The sequence below is a fragment of the Heloderma suspectum genome, chromosome 3 (assembly GCF_057233095.1).
Source record: "Heloderma suspectum isolate Gila_16-S chromosome 3, 16-S_ref, whole genome shotgun sequence".
NCBI classification, from domain to species: domain Eukaryota; kingdom Metazoa; phylum Chordata; class Lepidosauria; order Squamata; family Helodermatidae; genus Heloderma; species Heloderma suspectum.
Genome location: NC_139460.1, coordinates 277,983,199 through 278,006,733, shown reverse-complemented (window position 1 = coordinate 278,006,733; position 23,535 = coordinate 277,983,199). Strand labels below are relative to the sequence as shown.

Genomic DNA, 23,535 nt, shown 5'->3' with positions numbered 1-23,535 from the left:
TATAGGTTTGCACTGTATGAGCTTGGAAACTTCACTAGCAGGAGAACCATTTAGTTAACTCTTCATAAAATCACTTCCTAGTGATCAGTCTAGGTCTATTGGGATGCAGCTTCAGTGGGAGGGTGAAAATCATATCACTGATTTTTCTTTTTATTTATTACATTTCTATAATGTCCAATAGCGAAAAAGCTCTCTGGGTGCTTCATAGCGTGATAAAATATAAAACCTTTAACTTTTAAAAATTTATAACAGTTTGAAAACAAGGTAAAAACAATTAACAATAAAATACCAGGATCTGATTAAAACAACAACAACTATCATATGCTGTCAAATGCCTGGGAGTAGAGGAAAGTCTTAACCTGATGCTGAAAAGATGATAGTTTTGGTGCCAGGCAGACCTCACTGGGGAAAGTCTTCCGCAGTCGGCGGGCCACAACTGAGAAGACCCTCTCCCTTGTTGCCATCATCTGAACTTCTCTCGGAGGAGGTCCTCAGATATTGATCATACAGTACTGGTAGGATCATTAACATGGAATACTTCAGTGCAGCAGTTTAAATAATGCAAGTAATGAAAGGCTCCCTACTTAAGATCATGAAATAAAACCTTAAGTTTAAAGTGCTAACATTAATTAAATCTTAAAACAGTTAAGATCCTTTGGCCCTTCTGTTTTTGAGTTTTTTGGACTGCAATGCTATACACGTTTGCCTGGGAGTAATCTCCATTGAAATCAATGGGACTTACTTCCGAGCAGATATGTATAGGATTATGCTGTTAGTAATTTAAGTACAAGTTTTGCCATGTGAATGCCAGCAGAGATGGTTCCAAAGAAACTAATATGTGAACAGTGTTTTTGTGTAGTTCACAAGCAAGCTTCTCCATTCTCTCGTTTTGTGTAGCTGAAATGTGCATGAGAGATGCATTGAACAAGTTCTTGAACGCTCGCCCTAAAATCCCGGTTTCCCTATTCTACAGGAAGAGAGCAGGATTTTCACATCATTCCAATATAATAAATAGTAATAAACTGGGTACTCTGGGCCTAGAAAATTCCATAGCTGTCATCTGCAGGCGTGTTAGCTGAAAAACATTGTATTATATATTAGGCTTACAACTAAACAGCTATTGAAAGCTGCCCTCCCATACTGCTTTCTATTCTTTGTGGTTCTGCAGTGGGGGAAGAGAGATTCTTATCTAGCCACAAGCATTAGAGCAATTGCATTATTGGCTCTTAACCCTATTGAGACTTTGAATAGTTGCTATCTGACTGCTTAGTAGTCCATATGCAGTAGTATTACTTTAATAACTGATTTTTCTATATTTGTATAAGTATTACTGGGGCCCGCCAACAATCCTTGCTTTTGAATGTTAAGTAGAAATCACTGGCATAATTAATATAGCATCATACTTAATTATACTGTATAATTCAATATGAAAGTGTTTATGTACAGTAATGTGTGTCTGAGCTGTACAACATTAAATAGTTATTCAGTTAATGTTTTTTTATGCTGTGCTTTGTAGTTCCGATATATACATTAAATTTACAGAGAATGTTTTATGCTCTTCTGACATACTTTAGTTTCATTTGCAATTTGCTTTTATTTGGGGTATGTTTAAATTCAGTTGGCCTAGTCTCAATCTTGCTGTTGAAAAGCTGAAAAGGGAATTTGTATAAATAGATTGGCACAAATTGAGTGTTATACATACTTATGGCTAATAACTAAGAATAGGAGTTTTGATTTTTGGAATAATCATGCAAAAGATTATTGGCTTTGTGGACTTGCAAAAGTAATAATCTCAGTAAAGGCCTACTTCTGGTTTTTAACAATTAGCATAGTTCAAGTCAGTTCACGTCAACTTGTATCTTTTTGTATTGTGCATACTTTAGCTTATAAAACTGTTTTTCATGATGTTAGCAAAACTAATATATCTTTTAAAATATTTATTTAGGTTTTACTGCAATTACAGCAACCAATCCAATTTGGCTTATAAAGACGCGATTGCAACTTGATGCAAGGTAAAAAAAAAATGTAAATGGTATTCATAAAAGTTCGTTTATTTTTTTAAAAAAATGCTCTTATTTAATCATTTGGGCAAACGTAGAATTGGCATGGGCTGGTTTGATCTAGAATGCACTCCTGCTTCTTAGCACTTTAAATGAAATTAATTACGACAGTGACAGTAGCACTCTCAAGATTGCACACCCATAAAAACCTCAAGAGTAACAAATTTTGAACAGATTTTCTGATTCATTGATTTAAACAAACCACTATATTGAGTTTCATGGAGGGACTTTAAACTTAAAGGACTTGGTGCAATATGTATGATTTATGAGGCTTCTCTGAGTTCCTTTTGAAGTGTCTCTGATTTCATAATCAGAGAGAGGTTAAAATAGTACTACCATTAAAATAGTACCATGAGCTGTTGTAGGGTTATTCGACCATTATTTCCCCCTTCAACAAGCCAGCCCCCCCTCACCCGGGTTCGGATGACACGACGAGCCACAGTAGGCGGTGACTATAGAATATGGAAATAAACCACCGTGGCTTATTTTGATCGTGTGAACTGGTAAAGAAAGCTTCATGTGTTTTGTCATTTTCCCCTCTTCCAGCCCATAGTGTTCAAGAGAGAAACAGAATTCTCGAATAAGAAACCAGGGAAGCTGCTGATTTTGTAGGAATTTTGTTTTTGTTCACCCACAGTCTGGGAATGGCGGGCTGAGTATAACTAAATTGAATTAAAATCAGCAGCCTTGCACCTTGGGAGCTATTGGGGCTTACAAATGCCCATCCTGGCAAAAATTTAGCTAGCAATTTCCGTAGAGTCGGGCTACTTTTAACATTTCTGTGGGCCATGTTCATATGAAAGTCCATATGTTTTCTGTGCTTACAGCTTACAAGTAGACGCCTGAAATCCATTTCTTAGTCTGAGCCCCTGGAAACTTTGACTGATGGGGGGTATATGATGTCTGCACCTGGCAAAATATTATAAATGTGTTCAGGGTGTTGAATGTTTTTCCCCCTTTCATTTAGAAATCGTGGGGAAAAGCGGATGAGTGCTTTTGAATGTGTACGCAAAGTCTATCAGTCAGATGGAATTAAAGGTTTTTACCGAGGAATGTCTGCATCCTATGCAGGCATATCAGAGACTGTTATTCACTTTGTTATTTATGAGAGTATTAAGCGAAGACTGTTGGAATATAAATCTGCTTCTGCTATGGATGAGGAAGATGAATCTGTCAAAGAAGCATCTGACTTTGTTGGCATGATGATGGCTGCAGCCACTTCCAAAACATGTGCCACATCTATAGCCTATCCACACGGTAAGGCCTTCCTGTTTATGCGGGTCATGAACCAGATCTTTTAAAAACTACATTGCATATCTTTTGCCATCTGCAGCAAATAAAATATAGTGTAGCCCTGTTTTGGTGGTGTTTGGCTTCATAATGAACATAGTTCTCTTCGTAATTCCTCATTAATGTATGGTATTTAGGGACCAAATTAAAATGATGTCTAAATATACATTTAACCTGACCCCTTAAGTAAGGGCGCAATCATATGATGTTTCGACAGAAATGAAGTGCTACAACTCCCAGCATGACCCAGCAAGCCATGCTGGCTGGGGAACACTGGGAGTTGTAGGAATTTTTTTTCTGTCCAAACATCCATGGGATTGAGCCCTAAAGCACTGTAATTCGAGCAAAAGAGAGGAGCATTGATGTTAGGCCAACCTAGTGATGCATAGGTCTGGATTTGCTTCTTAAGGACTGGGTTCACAATCTGGTGGTGATCTTCAACTTTGCCTTGCTACTTAAGCAGTGGCAATAGTGGTGAGGAGCTTAAGTTTGTGAATCAGCTGCACTTCTTCCTCTCACAATTTGGTTTTGGTTGTGTGTTTGGTTTTATTTGTACATTTTGAATATCTGTACCCTGTCCTGTCTACTAACCAATGCTCTTGAGGCAACTTACTATGGGTTTTAAAATATAATGAAATACACAAAATTTACTGAGGAGGAGCCAAGGTGTATACAAGTTTTGCACAATCCTCATATCTTCCAGTGTTTAGGGACTGCCTATGAAGATGGCTTGGCGGGTGTGGCTGGTGCAGTTATAGAGGTTCACCTCTTAACAGGCATGACCCATAGAGACAATATAGCTGTGATCCTAGATCAACTGCTCAGGCTGGCTACTTGCTTCCAGGCACTATTGCTTTGGATTTTTAAAGGCCTGAATGGTCTGGACCCTGGTATACCTTAGGAACGATAAATCCTAGCTGTCTCCGAGGACATGATAGCTTCCATCTATCCCTCTTAGAGATGTGAAGGCATGGGGAGGAAAAAGGCCTGGAAAAAGTTGCTGGGGAAAGTTTTTTTCCATTTTTTCCAAGGACCGTTTTGGGGGCAAGTCAGTTAAAAAAAAAAAAAAATAGAAAACTGAACAGTTTCAGATTATGAAATATTTTCTTTTAGAATGATAAAAAAATGTTTAAGACATGGTATCCCTATAGTGCTACCTAGCCTTTGCTCCTCCAAAATGATTTCTAAAAACTACATAACAAGAAGACATTTATGTAAGACTAGAGATGTAAAATGTTTCTGGAAATGTCTGGAAAAAAACATGGGAGAAAGTGTTTTTTTAGATCTTCTATGTAAAATCCCCAGCGTAGTTATTCCTTATTAAATGTATTGCTCAAATGTATATTTCACTGTTAGATATTTAGGGATGCTCTACACCATGCTCAGTTTCCCAACATGTGACTAGAGTCACTATATCAATGTGTGAAGACAATGTGAAATCTTGACAGTTTGTGTTTTGTTCTATAGAGTCCTGTGTTTCTGGGCTTGTTCTGGTTAGATGCTGTAGCAATTAATAAATGTAGTTCTAAAATCACATGTTACCTTGCCACTACCACCACATGTGACAGAACAATGTGTGGGTTATCCCACCTATGTTCCTTAAAAAACTGAACAACAGCCTTTAAGACTTTGGTCTATGGAGCTCACTGCCTTTGTTTTAATAGTTGCCAGTTACAGCCACTGTAACGGAATGTGGCCTTAGCAATAAAATCTTTACTCACTACCTCCAAAATACTCTCCACCTAAAAGAAATTCAGTAGCCTAGTTTCTTGGGGTTGTCATGGGATTGACACTACCAATAGAGACAAAATTAAAAATGAACAAAAATTAAGATGTTTATTCAGGGGAATTATTTACAGACGGAAATAAAATTCCATTCTTCAAATGATGGATTGAGATTGCTTAAAGGTTCTTAAATTAAATATGCTTGGTTACCATCCCTAATAGATAAGAGAGCCTTCCACAGCAAAATAAACTTTCAGTAGCTTTTCCTTCAGACCAGATATTCCTAAACTCCATCCCAAGCAATTCCTCACAAACAGGAAGAGATGCTGTTCACCACTTTTCCTATGCCTGCTACTCTTCGTGCTTCTGGCTTCGAGGATGATTCAGATGTTTCAGGAACTACTTGCTGAAGTTCCCTCTGGTGAGGTATAAAATAGGAACCTGTTATGTATAACTTGGGTTGCTCATAAAATTATCATTAAAATGAAACATTTAAAAGTAAAATTAATTAGTAAAGTTGTAATTATTATCTGAATAAATTATACTTTTAAGATTAATTTACCAAACAGGATAATTTCATGAGCAAACCAAGTGATATATAACACGTGTTACGTTCCTAAAGTAACAAAGTGCCTTGCATGTAACGAGAAGCCACGGTGGGTGTATTTCCCTATGGAGTTTTTCTGTGCGGCAGCGGCCACAATTTTGAATATTCAAGCTGCGGCAGGGCATGCCATAGTTTGGCGTTACATGTAAACCCTGTGGGAGTGGGTTGTTGGGGTGGTTAGCAAGCCACTCGCAACCCTAAAACAGCCCACAGGTTCTGGGTGGCCTGCCAACCACCCCAATAAGCCACCCTTGCAGGGTTTGCATGTAACAAGCTACAGCGTGCCCTTGCCGTGGCTCGAATATTCAAATTGGTGGCCGCCGCAGCAGCAAGAAGCTCCACAGGGAAATTCATCCATGGTGGATTCTTGTTATGTGAGAACCAGGCCAGTATCAATTTAAAAAACACTAAAAAAATAAGTATTGCTTATTTTCCTCCAAATTTCAGGTTTCCCCCCATGGCTTCAAAATTCCCAGAAATTGTACATCTCAAACCCCTCCCCATTCTCTTAGATGAGCAGCAGAGACTCCTTCATGCAGTAAGCTGGCTGAGAATGAAGGGTAGGGCTTGTTCAGATGTGACAACCACACCGTAGAAAACAGTTATGTGGAAGTGTTTCTTTGGAACTGCCTGATTCTGTCTTACTGTAATTTGGGAGGCTGGTAAACACTTCACTGTTCTTAAAGTTGTTTCTCTCTGCTTTGAATGTACAGTGTTGTTAAACTGTGCTTGTTTAGTTTATCTGATTTTGGCTTTGAGAATGGTGTTTTAGTATTTTGTGTTTTTCTTTTTTTGATTGTTTTAATGCTGCTTTATTGCCTTTTATGTTTTGAGAACCATTCTTTTCTGAAAAAGTGACTCTCGGTGCTTGAAAATAATACATTTTACAAATAAGCAAGGGTCCTAATTCTACAAAGACATTGTGAATGTTTTAAATACTGTGCTATCTGTATATTTTGTCCACTTCTTTCATTCCTACAATTCACCTTATTCTTTGTGTATTTGGGAAGTTGTCATAAAAATAAATAAATAAATAAATATTTCGTTTGTTTATGCAGAGGTTGTACGAACAAGGCTACGAGAAGAAGGAACAAAGTACAGGTCTTTTTTCCAGACGCTATCTTTGCTTGTTCGAGAAGAAGGCTATGGGTCTCTGTATCGTGGCCTAACAACACACTTGATTAGACAGATACCAAACACAGCTATAATGATGTCTACATATGAAGTGGTAGTCTACTTACTCAACGGATAGCAATGCCACCAGCTATCTTTAGGAAGTTGGAAGACCAAAAGCTTGCAGTGGACCATGAACTCTGTTGTGGAAGACAGGAGAAAAACCTATCAAGAATATGCAGCTGTGGACAGAATGGAAGACCGATGATAGGCAACCATGCTCGTTCGTGCTGCCTTATCCTATGGCATCTTTTGCAATGCGATAACCTGAAGTTGCTCCTAAGGGATTGCCTCTCAATGCCTCATATTTCAATTGCAATTTTCTCCTATCGTGTCAGCTTTTCTAATGCTATGCAGTGAGCATCAGGGACTTGGTTGTGAGCAAGGACGGTCATAACATGTGTTCTTACTGCAAAGCATACATCTCTTTTCAACTCACGTTCATTGCTGCTTTCAAATTCATTTTCTGTTACTGCACAGTAACCAGTTGGAAGGGTGTGCCTGAGTCCGTTTAAAGCAGATCCATAATGGCTCATGCCTGAAACTCCATTTTGCAGTTTGAAATAAAGTGAAAGATGAAGATTCACATTAAGCTTCCCAGTTTACTACCTCAAGGGGTCTGACAGGGAAACCTAGGTTTTTCACTATGGCGAAGGTGGCCTTTATTTGTAGAGATGGGGAGGGCAGGTGGGGAAAAATTGTATGGAGTTGTGATTGCTTTAATATCAGACCCTGATATCAGTACTGGAGGTGCGTATTATTTTACCTGCTCTAATTATTTTCTACCACAGAAATGGAGAAGAGCCTTAAGAAGATCCACTTGAAATGGAACTCTCTTCTCTTAGGCTACATACAATTTGTGCCCGTACATCCCATTGGGATTTAAACAGCTCCAATTATGTTAAGGATCATGGCCTTGTTGGGTAAGGCAACCCTTCCTACTAGCCTAGAGAAACTGAATGTTGGGCTTGCTGTGTTGGAAGGGCATTGCTTTGAAATCCATGAGAACCAACCAACACAGGGCAGGATATCAAGTGCTGAGTCACTCAGCATTATGCTACCTTTGAATAAGCTTTGTTCATCTATGGCTTGTTCCTGGACTAACCTCAAACCTGCATTAACTAGAGTAGCAAAACTCTACTAGATTTCAAGAACATGTGGGGTGTATTTTTGCCATGTCAAAATCAAGTGCTAATATTGTAGTTCAGTCTTAACCAAATACGAGAGAGGATAACTGAATACCTTGGGTTTTAAGCATCCCCTTTTGTTTTATTCCTTGCTTCATCCTGAAGCCCTTTATGGAAGACCACCTAAGTGGAAGTTCCTACATTTTTCAGAACATTTGACTTCGAAAACCTATTTTAAAACTTCTTATACAGCATGCTGTCTTACATTTCAAGAGCAGGTCTTTGCTTACCTGTCATCAAAAGATAGTCATCTTTTCATTTAACAAAGCTACTTATTCAAAGTATTCCAAATATTCTATTTTAATGTTCTAACAGTAAATACATAAAATCTTATGTTTTACTTTAACATGTGACTACAGTACAGTAGCTGCTTTAAACAAACTTCCATCCCAACTTGGCTAAAACTTTCTAATCAAATATTTACTTAGTATAACTGGTAATGACTCCAGGGGAAAAGATTGTGAATTCATTAGTGCGCATTTGGTGAATTGACTTCATCCTAAAATGTGGCTGTCTTGCACTTTTATGACTTTATTGGCTTGTAACTTCCTCCCCCTTCTACTGTTTTAGAGCTCTGTCATAGTTAAGTACTTTTCATGGTGCACTCTTACACATACTTACTCAGCAGTAAGCTACACTGAGTTCAGTAGGGCTTACTCCCAGGTTAGTGTGTATAGAATTGCAGCCCAAAGCCCATTGATGTCAATTGTGTTTAGATCCTGCACCCTTACACTAGTGGGACATAGTGCTTCATTCTGGTAGGTATGTGCCCTCCATTTTGTCTCTGTGTTATTGGAAGTAGTGTTCAGTTCATGAAAAGGTCTTAAAGAAAACATTAGGCTTGATTCTCCTGTGAGTCGTGCAGAAACTAGATTTACTGAACTATTTGGAAAGAATGCTGGAATGTCTAATGTGTATGCAGTTAGAAAAACCGTTTCTTCCCGGTCCTGTGTGTGCTCCATTCTGTGGCAGAAATCTCATTATAGCCTTGCAACCTTTAGGATGATGATAGTGTTTGGTACTTGTTAAGGCCACTTTTGAAGCACAGTGACCATCTGCCAGATATTTTCAGCAGGGAGCAGAAAATATGACTTACTTTCCTTAATGTTATAAGTGATTTCATTATAGACATGATATGCACATTGCTGTAAACTGGGCAGATGTACTCGCATTAGTTCAAGGATAAATATGGAAACCTATTGAAACAAAGTATTCCCCAACAACCTCTATGTTAAGCTCGCTCCTTCCTGCTTCTAAATATTTGTAACAAATTTTTTACTGCTGGTAACAATGGCCCAGTTTGCACATAGGGCTTAAACCCTGGGTTGTGAATGAGCCAGCATGCTGCTCAGTAGCTCCCACTGCCAGTGGGAGCGGCCTGACAACCCAGGGACACTCTATCTCTGGGTTGCTTAGTGTGATGTTTGAACCTGGAACTTTGACTTGTCTCTTCCCTGACAAGCCAAAGTTGGAACCCAGCAAGTCAGAGTTTCAGGTTCGAACATCATACAAAACAACCCAGGGATGGAGCATCTCTAATGCTTTAGCTGCTTCCTCTGGCAAGAGGAACCAAGCACTAATCCAGCAGTGAGAACTAGTACACTGGCTTGTTTACAACAACCCAGGTTTTTTAAAAAAACAACAACCCTGGGTTGTCATTATGTGTGAACTGGGCCAATGGATAAGAAACTCCCAACGGTCTTACAGGATAATATAAGGCCAAATTGTGTAATGCAGTATTTCGTTATGAAGGAGAGTTTCTATTACTTTTTCTACTTCTATGCTCAAGTGGATTCAGACAGCCAAGCTTATTTTTCTTTCATGTGCAAATACTGTGAAGTTAATGTGGTGGCATTCCAATAGAAATAAATTGTCTGAAGGGATTAGGACTCTAGACTCATTCTAGACCAACTTAAAATCTAGTTTATTAAAATTGTGAAGGCTCCTAAGTCTATCATGTTCACTACTTTCAGCAATTGGTTCTATGGGTATCCCCCTGCATAGAGACTTCACAATTTGCAAGCGTTTATACAAAACCCAACTGCATGAATCCACACTTCCTATTTAATTCCAAAGTTAATGAAAAGATCGATATGGGACATGGGCTTAATGGAGATGTCCTCCTATCATTGTGAGCTTTCTTATTTTAGTTAGGAGCCTTAGGGTGCCATCCTAACCTCAGGCAGAAGCCACAGGAATTGGCATAAGTGGTGCTCTGCCAGCTGAGACAGGTATGCTGGCAGGATGACACCTAAACTGGTGGAATGGTCCCAGCAGCAGAGCAGAGGGAAAATGGGGTGGTTTGGTGGTGGGTGTGAAGATGCCATCTTGTTCCCCTGACATGCCTACAGTGGGATTCTATGGCATCTTCTATAATTCCCTCCATTGACTAAAGTGGGAGGGATGAAGAAAATACTAACCCTCACCTCCTGCTCTGCCGACAGTGAAATGGCAGGGCAATGGATGTGGTGATTGCTTTGCCAGCAAATATTTTTTCCCCTCCCTGCCCCCATGAATAAAGAGTATGATGGTTCTTCCGGATCAGAGTATGCAATCTGGTGTATTTCTATCTTTAACAGCTGGAGACAGGTGAATAGTTTTCCCTTATTAGTATTTTACTGTGGCTTTTCAGTCTTCACATCTGATTTTTAGGTTCTCATGAGATAAAATATTTTATATAGTTATTATTTAACCATTTATATCTTAAAAAATATTTTGGATACCTCTGAACTGTTTCCCAAAGAGACTGAAAATAGCTTTCCTTGTATATTAAAGCAAGGAAATTGTTGAAATAATTGTCTCAATGATGGTCAGTGGGGAGAAACTGAAATCAACACCATTTTAATTTTTAATACAAGGAGGACTTGTTCCTCAGTTGTGATTTGGCTATATTCCTAAGCAAAACATATCTTTATGATAAAGTGGAATTAAACTACAACTCTTTAGAAAATCAATATTTGAGAACTACTTCATACACCTAATTCGCACACTATAACTGAAACCTTGCTATATTCTGCTTGAAACAATGGCTAAGTTCTAAGTAATAGTATGTATACAGTAAGATTGACCAGAAGGTGGCACTATAGTGCATGCCAATTTAGAAAAGATCGTTGTTAAAGTGATATCTGGTGTGTCAATCTGTTTCCTTAAGTGTTTCGCACTTAACACTTGGTTTGGTGCAATATATATCATGGGAACAAGCCATAGTAGATTCCATTTAACAAGTAGGTGTGTATTTTCTAAATTTTAGTTCCTGTATTTAAAATTCCACACACAAACAGCATTAAAACAAGGAATACATATTGCACATATGTAACTGAAAGTTCTACTTCAAGGTGAACTGTGATTTCTTATTGAATTTTTATAAGCAAGCTTTGTTCTTGGGTACACACAAGTGATTTGACTTGTTTTCAGTTTTAAATAATGAACAGCTAACACTGTTTTGCCATGTTAGGGCACCAATACAAAATATTATTTGGGGTAAGTCTCGTTGCCCTGGTTCACACATAACAACCCAGAGTATGGATTGAGTATGAGTTGTTGAATTGTGGGTGGTTGTTACATGCAAACCCTGCACTATGGGTTGTTAACCACAAACAACCCAGAGTTCGTAACCCAACAACAAACCATGGATTCTCTTCCTGGATGGTTCATGGTTAACAACCCATCACTAAACCATAGTGTAGGGTTCGCACGTAAAAACAACCTACGATTCAACAACTCATAATCTGGATTGTTACGTGCCAACCAGAGCTTTTAGTCATAAAAAGAGTTTCCTACAAGCAAGTCTTTGGGATTGTAATCTGAGACTGGATCCAGGGAACTACATTAGACATATTCAATGGTATATTTGACCTTCTCACCTTGAAAAGCAAGCTGCTATGCCCCCATTGCAAGATGCTTTTGAGAATCCTCAAGTGTGAAAAAATGTTTCCCTATTAGTGTGAAAAGTGTGATGTAGAGAGCAGCTTCCCAGAAACACAATCAGACCCTGCTTAGGCATGTGGAAGTTAGCTCTATGTGTCTCTGGATCCCAGCCCAGTATTAGAATATGATGTTCTCCATGAGTTTCCTTGAATCTAAGTTATTTGTTTCTATTGATTTTTTCATTGTTTCTCCAGATAGTTGCAGGAGTGAAACCTAAAAACGGGAGACTTTTTATTGAGTTTCTTTTTAAATTCTGGAAAAAAGCAGAATACTGATGTGTGCCTATATAAATGTACTACTTTAAAACACAAATACGTATCTGTTCATGCAAAGACCTGAAGTTATGTACAATTTCAGTTTTATTTCAAAAAGTTTGTATACCCTGTATATGTGAACATACTTTGCCCTAGGAGTCATTATTGTTATTCACCTAGTTCAATATTCTACTACTCCTGTGAGGTTTGCTCTAGTTCTTGCATACCATGTAGTTGGCTGTCAATGATGTGCTTTAAATACTTTTTGTATTTATATTATATCGACAACTTTTTGTTTGGATTGCTCAAAACTTCTAAATAAAATAAAGTGTTTATTCAAACCTCTTAGGCTTACATTTTTTAATGTTCAAGCCAGTAGTGTTATGACTGTTTAAGCATACCAGAGGGCAAAATAAATTCAGACTTAATTTGGCTTTTGGAATAAAGTTTTCACAACACATTAGAGAAGACGTTATAGCTTATGAATTATTTGATCTGAATTGGCTATGAATATCCCCTCCATAAAGTTCTTTGCTGTATATTTGTCTTCTACCTACTTTTCATGGCTTGGATCCTGAGATCTCTTAGTAAAACAAGTATCCACATGGGCAATGTTCCGCTGCTGATTGTGCAGATCTTGTGTGCTGTGTTCCAATGTGTCTGCAAGCTAGCTGGTAATGTGTTGATGAGAACACTACTGAGATTATTAAAGAAGCATCCTGAAGAGACGGTTTGTAAACAGTTTTTTTTTGGGGGGGGGGTTGGTATGTTGGACATAAGCACATGTTCTGTAGAGTAAGGTCTTCATCATTACTCTAGTTGGCTTGCTTCTGTCTAGGACTTCACCATCTGATATGCCTGATATTACCACCCCTGGCTGTTCCATTTGAGTTGCTGGTTGACCTATTTGTATGAACTTTTTATTTTATTTTATTTATAGTATTTTTATGCCACTCCTCAGCCAAAAAAGGTTTCCTGTGCAGCTTACAGTCAATGAACAAAGAGGACAGGTGCTGCCCTCAGGCTTACAACCTAAAAAAGACCTGACACGTAAGCAAAAGGCAAAGGGGAGGGAAGGGAGAAAAAAATTACGTAGACTGTCCGCAGGCCTGGTGGGGTGGCCCTGCTCCCCCTGCTCATCTCCCAAAGGAGGGGCAGTCCAAGTGGAGCAGTGTATGAGTAGTGTAATTTACTACTGTTGAATTGTGCAATCAGACTAGCACAGTCCAGTTGTTGCACTACAAGGGCATGGATTGTGGCAACTAGCACGAACAGGTAAACATACTGGCGGATGTGTGTTCCAGGTTGTGCAATTGATTGTGATGCCCAGTGCAACTTGTGTAATTTGTTAAGTAGCAATGAATGACATGGCAGCGCTATAAGTGGGTAGCAGGCATCCCTTGCTGCTCTCGGTCCGATGCTTGTACCTCACGGAGACTGGTTGCTTCCACTATACAGCTATCCATTTGGCCTCCTGGTCTGGAAATCTCCCCAGACAGAGCAATCATAGATAATCAGTTAAGTTCCGTATGAGACTCTTTTTCTTAACGTATTATGGAGTGTAATACAACTGTCCTGGGAAAGACAGCATATTGTAGGAGGCAGCACAAGGAGGAGGAGGATACATCTTGGCATTGCTAGCAAGGAGGGTATAGCGCTTTATAGATTTGACCATGCATGTATGTAGCATGTGTTGTATATGCTAGAGGGGCAGCTAAGATCAGATGTGCAAGGAGCATACCTCCTCTGCACAGAATTCTTGTTGGCCTAAGAGTACTTGCAACTGGTTTGTTCCATAGAGTTACTGGCAAAGGGTGAAGACTTCCACGGTCCTTGCCAGTTTCACATTTAATTTATCAATTGATTCAATGATGGAACATGTAGAGGAGTTCATAGGGTTTCCTACAGTGCCCACACATCTGGCAGCCACAAAGTGAGGGTTCCATGCTATTGCTATGTTCCCTAATATAACTGGAATTGTGGATTGCATTCGTCCGTATAATTGCTCCAGAGGGTTCCAGGAAATGGAAGAAGGAATCCATACTTTGAACATCAGTGGCTTTGTACTCTGAATGGATTTTTGACAAATACTTGTGGTCATTTCCTAGGATTGTGCACATGATGCCCTTATCTGAATGTCAACAATAAGCACAGACCTATACCGTATGCCTGTGGGATGTGGATGGCTCCTGGATAAGTAATGTTGTCTTTATTACTAAAATAACAGTGAAAGACCGAAAAGATAATGCATGTTGGTTATGGTCTTGGATCTCACAATTATTTTTCAGGGGACTCAAAGACCCCTACTCCCATACCTTTTAATCCTTTTAGAAGGCCGCATCACACAAGCAGAGGCATTCCAAAACCGGGCCCATTAGTGTATGCGCTCCACCATTGAGCGTGTATTCTTGGCATTGAAAATGTGTTTGAGAATAAGAACCTTGCACTGCACCAGTCAAAGCACACTTTTTGAAACCCAACTTGAAGGTAGGGATGCTGGAGAAATCTGAGACAGACCAAAATGAGCTCAGATCTCTAAGAATCCAACCTGTGGAATCTGCTGCAGACTGGCCCCTTTGGACTCCACACAGAACCCGTGGACTTTTGGGTCTTTTTTTTTTCCTTTCACAAAATTTACACAAATTTATTTGTAGGAAAATACACAAGTTTCTGCTGATACTGGTAAATATATGCGGGGAAAAGTTGACTGGAATGGGGACAATACGCTAAATGTTATGTACTGATGTAAATCATGTAAGTTGTTGCGAACTCTCTTACATGATTATTTGTGTATTTTCCCACATAACAAAAAAAATCGAATCTGACTGAACAGACGTCGGAACGAATGACATCGCACAATCCGCAAAACACGTGGGACGGGTTTCACAAAATCTGGACATCCCCAGATGAAGGTTGTCATGACATGTACAGTGCTCCACAACAATACAGTCGGACAATCACTGCCTCTTGAAATGAAGGCCAGAAAACAGCATACAAGCGGCAGCATTGCCCACACAGCTGCGGTGGGGCGCTGGAGTGGAGCAATGCTCAGCAACTTGAATTTGGGATGGTGCACCAGAGGAATTTTTCTCCTAAATAATCCTTCAGCCAAAATTTGAGCATCAGATGACTAACATTTTGTTCCTTCCGTTATATTTATATGCCTGGGCACAGTGTTAAGGCATAGTTATAATGCTTTTTTGCATGTGCCATTGGGGTCACATAGTGTAACAAATGGGAACAACCTTTGTTTATTTAGGGGAGCTTGCTGCCACTACCCGTGATTATGAAGTCTAACCTAAACTCGTGGCAGGTTTAGGCGTTTACCACTTACAGAGAAGAAGAGGCCCCTTTTTCGGAACTACCTTTGATCTCTGCAAAACCCGAGTTAGCATGTATGACAAGCAGTCCAGCACTTGAATGAGATCAACCTTAGGCTATACAAAAGAACTAAATTTAACTCCAGTTACATTTATTCAGGAACAAAGCAGAAACAGTTAGCTCTCACCTGTGTGAGGACAGATTGAAGTACTTCACACAGTGTATAACATGGAATTCACTGGCATGAGATGCAATTTACAGAAGGACATTGCCTTTACCTGTGAACATAGAGGCTGCCTTCTGCAAAGAGGCTTTGGGTCTCTTCAGATATTTCCTGATGTTTTAAGAGGAAGGCCATTGCTCTACCTGGGTTCAATCAAACCTCAGCTTTTGCTGCCAGCGGTTATGTTTGTCCAAGCAGTTTCCCCTCTGAAAGACTGGTACAGTCTTTGGGGAACTGAGATGGAAAAACTCTTTTATTTTATTTATTTAATCAATATCTTAGCCACCTTGCAAGCAAGCATGCAAACAGCATGGTGAGAATGACCAGTGGTAGCTGCTACTGTCTGCTTGCTCACTGGCTCTCTGCTTGGCAAGCAAGCAGAAAGGAGGAGGAGGAGGAACTGGATGTATGAATTACTTACCTGCAATTCTGGCAGGGTGTGTGCCCCCCGGGGCGGGGGGGGAGGCAACATGTCCCTCCGCCTGGAACCTTTGCCGGCTGGCTCCGCTTTGCGGCAATTCCACAGAGCCGCCGGCCGGCTCCGAAGCCCCAGCGATATGGCCGCCATTGCCGTATTGCTGGCTGGACTGATGTACTGCGGATGCAAATGGTGTTCAGTGTAGCAGATGCCATTTGCGTTCCTGCTCTTTGATGTGATAGGCTACGTAAATCTTTATGTAGCCTATCGTGTGAAGGAACAGGGATGCAAATACGCCATTTGTGTTACGTAGCCTATCACGTCAAAGAGCAGGGACGCAAATGGCGTAGCGGACGCCATTTGCGTCCGCAGTCCGTCAGTCCAGCCAGCGATACGGCAATGGCGGACATATCACTGGGACTTCGCTGCCAGTGGCAGGCAGGATCCAGCCGGCAGGGACTTTGCGGGGAGGCGGAGGTAAGAGATCCGATCCTCCACGGACTTCAGGGGGCCGGATTCAATAGAATCTGGCTTCATTGGAGTCCATGGAGGATTTCTCCGACATCCCTAGAGCTGGTGACAGTGAGAGAGTAGACCTAGTGAGGGGACCCATGTTGTCCAAGGGGCCCTCTAAACCTGGAGCTGGCACTGGCTAATTGTCCTCATGTTTATGGGCTTCCCAGAAACATCTGGGCTGATAGCAGGATAGACCTTCTGTGCAAAGATAGAAGACCAACGTTATCACTTTCTGCCTGCCTATGTAGATCACTGGCAGTCTCCCTGCCTCTTAATTTGCCGCGGATGCTGCAGCTTGTCCATTTCCCCTTCCGAGTGCAGTGCCTGAACTTATACACAATTGTTAATGAGGTTTTAATAGTGACGCATCTAGTGCTTTGCTTGTTTTGCAAGCTGCATAATCAAATCAGATTAATCCCTGGTGGAACTCTGTTCAACTGACAGTGGGGGATAAAGTTTGCCAATATGCAGTGGGAGACGCTGACACGTTGCCCTTGGAGCATATCACTGACATTGATTTCGGGTCATCTATCCATTTTAGCCAGATTCTGAAGCATTTCAATGGTGTATTCCAAACTTGTAGTCCCAGTTAACATACATCTCTACAATTAAACAGTTTATAAATGAACATATTAGTAATGTAATTATTCAATTCAGTTAACAGACATATCAAAAATTCAGCAATTCATAAACATTTTATTCAACAGTGTCAGTGAAATGGTCAAACACAAATATTTAATATGGGAATTGCAAATGCATTTAAAATAATTAGCTACTTCCTCTGCCCCACCATCCTAAAAGAGCAACCATGGGAGGCTTCACTAAGAATAGTTATGAAAGCGGGCAAATACCTGGGAGACCTGGGTTCATATTCCTACACAGCCATGGCTTTGTTCTGAATCTCCACCTCTCAATCTTTTTACTTCATGAGATGAATAAAAGCAGTGGAGGCTGGTGGCTCCAGTGTCAGTGGGGTGGTGAATCCACTCTGGGTTTCAGTCAGGACTAGTCAGAACTCTATGGGAGCTATCCAAGGTGCCACTGAATAAAAGCCTATCTCTTCAAGTTGGTATGGGACAAACAAGATAAAGGTGATAAAGCTCTCTGCACGATGAACAAGATGTACATCTAATAAATACCATTGGCTTACAAAGTGGGGCCTGCAACAAAATGTTGCAGCATATCCTCACCTCTTCCCATTTTCTTTTCCAACGGAACTTCAACATTCCATGGGTACTGAGCACACTAGTCCCTATTTGGCTGCTTTTTGGGGGGGGGGAGACTGGACCCTTAGATTTATTTTTATTTTATTTTAGTGTACTTTCACAAATCTCAGGCTTCTTTCGAACAGGCTGATACATTCTTGTTTCTCAGCAGCCCTATTTGGCCCTTCTGGATGTCTGTGTGGTTGCCCCATGTGGTGAACCACTGAACTGCAGGTGACAGCTTTCTCTGTGTAGAATCTTCTGGCGCTGGGCTGGCTGCCCATGCAGGCTGGCCATTGAAACCTCCTGGACAGGAAGGAGTAGAAAGGGCTTCCTGTTTAGCAGAGCTTTGCTTGAGCAACATGGGCTTCTTGAGCTCTGTTGTTTTCCTGTCCCCTTAGTTGTTCTTCAGTCCTGTCTGCCTTGTCCTTTGGTTCTAATTTCTGGCTTACTCCTTGTTTGCCATTTAGCCCTGACATGTTCTTCAGTCCTGACTTCTGACTTGCTCTTTGGCCTTGATTGAACCTTGCTTCTGGTTTCTTCTTTCCTGATTTCTGCCTCCTGGTTTGCCCTTTAATCTCAGCATGTTCTTTGGTCCTGACTACTGGTTTGTCCCAGAGCTTCTGATTCCAAGCTCCTGGCTCATATCAGACAGACTGCTGCCACAACCCAACCATGACACTCTTCCAATCCTATTAGTACTCACCTCCTGAGTTTGCAATTAGAGGGAGTGGCATTGCACTTGCAATGTGCAGACAGCTTTAGATGTGTGAGAGAATATTAATATTTCCATTTTACAGCTTTGGAATAAAGCTGTTGATTCGCTTAAACCCTTGTGTTAAGATTTCATTTATGACCTGGACCAACTCCTTAAGGATCACTTGTCTCCTTAAGAGTCCCACCTTCCTTCTTTTAAACTTCCCCTTCCCAGTAACATGGAGTTTAGGCTGTAAACGTGGGGTGACTGCCACTCTAGACACAGGGTTTAACCACAACAGTTTACTAGTATATTTAAAGCAAACAAATTACAACTAAAGGTATTTATGCAATAGAGCTGAGTGATACAAAAGGCATTAAAAGAAAATAAAAGTTGCAAACGCAAGTTCCTTTACCCTAGCTGTCCTTAGAATTTTCTAGGCTGCTTCTTCCTGCTCACTCTTCAGACTCTGCTCTCACTTCAGGCTCTGGCTGTCTCTGCCCTTACCGGCTCTCTTGTTCTCTTTATATACCCTCCTCTCTCAGAACTGAAAGTACTGCTTCAAACCTGAAGAAATGAAACAAGTAGAAAGATGAAACTGACACTTAACCAGAGAAATGAAACTACTCTTCTCAGTGTTACCCCCTCCCAACAGAAACTTCCAGGCCTCTAAGCCTGACCGTTTTTCCCTTTGACTCTGTAGGCCTCAAACCATCACACCTTGTTTTCCAGATCCAAGTCCTGCTGTATCCAATGAGCCAGACTGCTGAGTTGTAAATGCCCTTCTTGCTCCAATCTTGTCATGAACCTGGTGCTTGCTTCTTAAGACCACAGTTCTCCAAGTAGGTCAGTCTGTGTTGGAAAAGCATGAACCCCATGGAGATGTCAGTTTCATTTCTCATCCCACTCTGTGTTTTGTCTTAAATGCATGACAGACATATTGTATGACCATGGGGCTTGGGGGACAAGTTCTGGTGGTCTTTATCTGTGTAAACATAGGTTGCCCTCTGCAAAGAGTCCTCAAGACTCTTCAGATACTTCCTGGTGTTTAGGAGGAAGGCGCTACCTGGGTACAACCGAAGAGGGGAGATTAGTGAAATCTAAAGCCCCATGTTTAGATGCCCCATGATGTTTAGATTAAAGTAAATCTAAACATCACCTACATGTTAAAGCCCCATGATGTTTAGATTAAAGTAAATCTAAACATCACCTACATGTGGTGATGTTTGTCCAAAGTGAGCTTTCCCTCTGGAAGCACTGGTAAAGTCTTTTGGGAATTGAGCTGGAAAAACTGGAAGAATGTTTATTTTATTTATTTAATCAGTTTCTTAGCCACCATTCAAGACGTAGTCTTGCCAAGGTAGCTCACAGCATAAAAACAATACGAATATATTAATCATATTAAACATGAACCACTTTAAATAAAACCAGATTCAATAGAATACAATGTAAAAACATCCATCAGCAGCAAATAAGTTTTCAATTAAAAGCCAAGGAGAACAGAAGAGCTGGTGTTTTTTTTTTAAAAAAACTCTCTTCAAAGTATGCTGAGGGGCACTTTGTAGGAGCAGACTGCTCCAAGGAACAAGACCCTTATTCCAGACTTTTCAGACTGTCGGGAACAGCCTAGGCCAAGTTGTTCAATTCCAACATGCAAAAAGTTAAATTCCAGAAGGTGCAGGCAACTGTTTTATAAACACAATGCAGCTCTCAATTTTGACAGACTGTCTTCCCTGACATAATTTCTTAAGTGTCCCTTTTGATCCCTCAAGAATGAGCTACTAACAGACCCCAAGAAGGGGTCTCTTTTTGTGAACTGGATTTGTAGTGCCATGCACTTCTGTGTGAGGCTGTCCAATTGCAGCAGTATGGCACAGGGTCTCCCTTGGTTTTTATAAATGAGACAGGGGTAGCAAGGATGCTATTTCAGGTCTCACGGGGAGGGGGCAAGCAGATTTAGGTGCACCTAAATATTACCCCAGCAAGGTTGAAATGCCAAATATGCTCACAAAAGGCAAAAAGGCAAGAGCAAAAGGGCTCCTGATCACATGGAACAGTGTAATCATATTCAGCTGAATGCAGTTACAGTATCTCTTCAGACCTTCCCACATAGGGTTGCCACTTATGCATCACCAAAAAAGAGGGGGGGGGAGGGCACCAATTTGTATAAAATTTGCAAATACTAATTTACACCTATAAACTCAAATTTAGAGATAATTATTATTATTTAAATAGAAATACAATTTCATAGTGGGGAAGGATGTGACCAGGTGACCTGTGTGACTGCCTGTTCCATCTTCTGTTCTGGTGCTAACAGGTGATGGGCAATTTCAGGGCCCCAGCAGTTCCTTCTGATGGTTCTTTATCTTTAAATGGGACTTTGACAGGACAGACCTTCAAATAGAGGACAGTCCTCTGTTAAAAAACAAGCAAACATATGCCCACCCTACTTCCCAGTCAACATGGGGAGGTTGAGGGTGAAAGGGGTAGGGGTGGTACATGCATCCCATTGACCCTTCAATGCTTTCAATTTTGTAATACCTACATAGGGCCAGTGAATATACAATATATATTCAATATGTATTTCTTGGAGGGTAAGGCTATCAATGGCTACTAGTCCTGATGGCTATATGCTACCTCAGATATGAGAGGCAGGATGCTGATGTGCACCAGTTGCTGCAGAACATGGATGGGAGGGTGCTGTTCCACTCTTGTCCTGCTTGTGGGTTTCCTAAGGGCAGCTGCTTGACTTCTGTGTGAACAGAATGCTGTACTAGGTGGACCTTGGTCTGATCCAACGTGGTTCTTCTTATGTTCTTAACTTTGATCAGATTTCTCCCTTACTTCTATGTTACCTGTCCACTGCTGCCTTCTACTTGCCCTGTCCTCGCATGTTCCTGGGAAAGAGATCTTCTGAAGAAACTGAGATCTTGATGTCTTTCCACATATGGATTCTTTCTATGGCCTACCTACCTACCTACCTACCTATATATACAGTCGGGGCCAGAAATATTGGAACAAGGATAACTGTTTTGGCAGTTGGCCTCTGTACACCACCACATTGAAGTTGAAAGGAAACACACCCAGATGGGAGTGAAGTCTGGACTTTCAGCTGTAATTTAAGGGGTGTGACAAAAGTGGGGCACTAACCATTCAGCAAGTACAGCCAGTGGCATACACACACACCCATCGTTGGGGGCTCATAAGTAATGGAACAAACCAACATCATTTCAAACTTAAGGATTGCCTTTAATACTTGGATGAAAATCCTTTGCAGTCAATGACTGCCTGAAGTCTGGAACCCATGGACATAAATGTGAAGTTTCCTCCCTCGAGATGCTTTGCCAGGCCTTTACTGCAGCTGCCTTCAGCTGCTGCTTGTTTGTGGGTCTTTCTGCCTTCAGTCTTGTCTTCAGGAAGTGAAAAGCATGCTCTATTGGGTGGAGATCAGGTGACTGACTTGGCCATTGAAGAACATCCCACTTCTTTGCCTGGAGAAACTCTTGGGTAGCTTTTGCTGTATGTTTTGGGTCATTATCCATCTGCAGTATGAAGCGGCATCCTATCAGTTTGGCAGCATTCGGCTGAATCTGAGCAGAAAGTATAGCCCTATACACTTCAGAATTCATCCTGCTGCTTTTATCAGCAGTCAGGTCATCAATAAACACCAGTGACGCAGTTCCATTGGCAGCCTGCATGCCCATGCCATAACACTGCCTCCACCATGTTTGACAGATGATGTGGTATGCTTTGGATCATGAGCTGTTCCTTTCCTTCTCCATACTTTTCTCTTCCCATCCTTCTGGTACAAGTTAATCTTGGTTTCATCAGTCCAAAGAATCTTATTCCAGAACTGGGAGGCTTTTTTAGGTGTTTGCTGGCAAAGGCTAATCTGGCCTGTCTGTTCTTGAAAGTTACCAGTGGTTTGCACCTTGTTGTGAAGCCTCTGTATTTATATTCATACAGCCGTCTCTTGACTATAGATGTTGACAATGACATGCCTACCTCCGCAAGGGCGTTCTTGACCTGGCTAGATGTTGTGAAAGGGTTCTTCTTCACCCTGAGCAGCATTCTGCGGTCATCCACTTCAGTTGTCTTCCGTGGTCTTCCAGGCCTTTTGCTGTTGCTGAGCTTGCCAGTTAATTCCTTCTTTTTCAGGATGTTCCAAACTGTTGTGTTGGCCACTCCCACTGTTTTTGATATCTCTCTGATGGGTTTATGTTGTTTCTTCAGCCTAATGATGGTCTCCTTTACTCACATGGACACCTCTTTGGACCTTATGTTGGGAGTTGCAGTGAACAGCTACCAAATGCAAATGTAACACTCAGAACCCCCTCCAGGCCTTTTATCTGCTTGATTGGTCATGAGGTACCCAGGAAACAGGCCACACCTGGCCATGCAGCTGCTTTTCAGCCATTCCTTCTATTACTTGTGAGCCACCAATGATGGGTGTGTGTGTATGCCACTGGCTGCCCTTCCTGAATGGTTAGTGCCCCACTTTTGTCAAACCCCTTGAATTACAGCTGAGAGTCCTGACTTCACTCCCATCTGGGTGTGTTTCCTTTCAACTTCAATGTGGTGGTGTACAGAGGCCAACCGCCAAAACAGTTATCTTTGTTCCAATATTTCTGGCCCTGACTGTATATATAACAATGGAAGTGTTTTTTAAACCTCATTCCATTGATCCTTTTTGGAGGGCCAAAAACAGATGTGGTATGGGGAAATTATGACTGTGGGAATCTCTACACCTCAAGTTTATTGCGCATTCATGGTTGCTCACTCACTGAATTGTGTGGGTCCATTACATGACATTGTCATTGTCCAGTCATTATTCCACTATTTCCTCCCACCTATCCCATGTTTTCCTCAAACGGAAAAAATGGGGTATTTTTCCAGATATGCGCAAATGGAGCACCACATCCTCCCTGTGTA

At 41.0% G+C, this 23,535-nt stretch overlaps 1 protein-coding gene across 2 annotated transcripts in view; it reads left to right on the top strand.

Moving 5' to 3' along the window:
- The window catches only part of SLC25A36 (solute carrier family 25 member 36), a 50,334-nt gene extending 37,773 nt beyond the window's left edge, over nt 1-12,561 (top strand). Inside the window, exons 5-7 of one of the 2 annotated variants that reach the window (XM_084847087.1) lie at nt 1,946-2,012; nt 3,028-3,317; nt 6,741-12,561. In XM_084847087.1, the coding sequence (XP_084703213.1) occupies nt 1,946-2,012; nt 3,028-3,317; nt 6,741-6,934 (551 nt within the window). In that variant the 3' untranslated portion in view covers nt 6,935-12,561. The remainder of the gene's footprint in view (nt 1-1,945; nt 2,013-3,027; nt 3,318-6,740) is intronic. The other variant, XM_084847088.1, reaches the window with a different exon arrangement.
- The last annotated feature ends 10,974 nt before the right edge of the window (nt 12,562-23,535 follow it).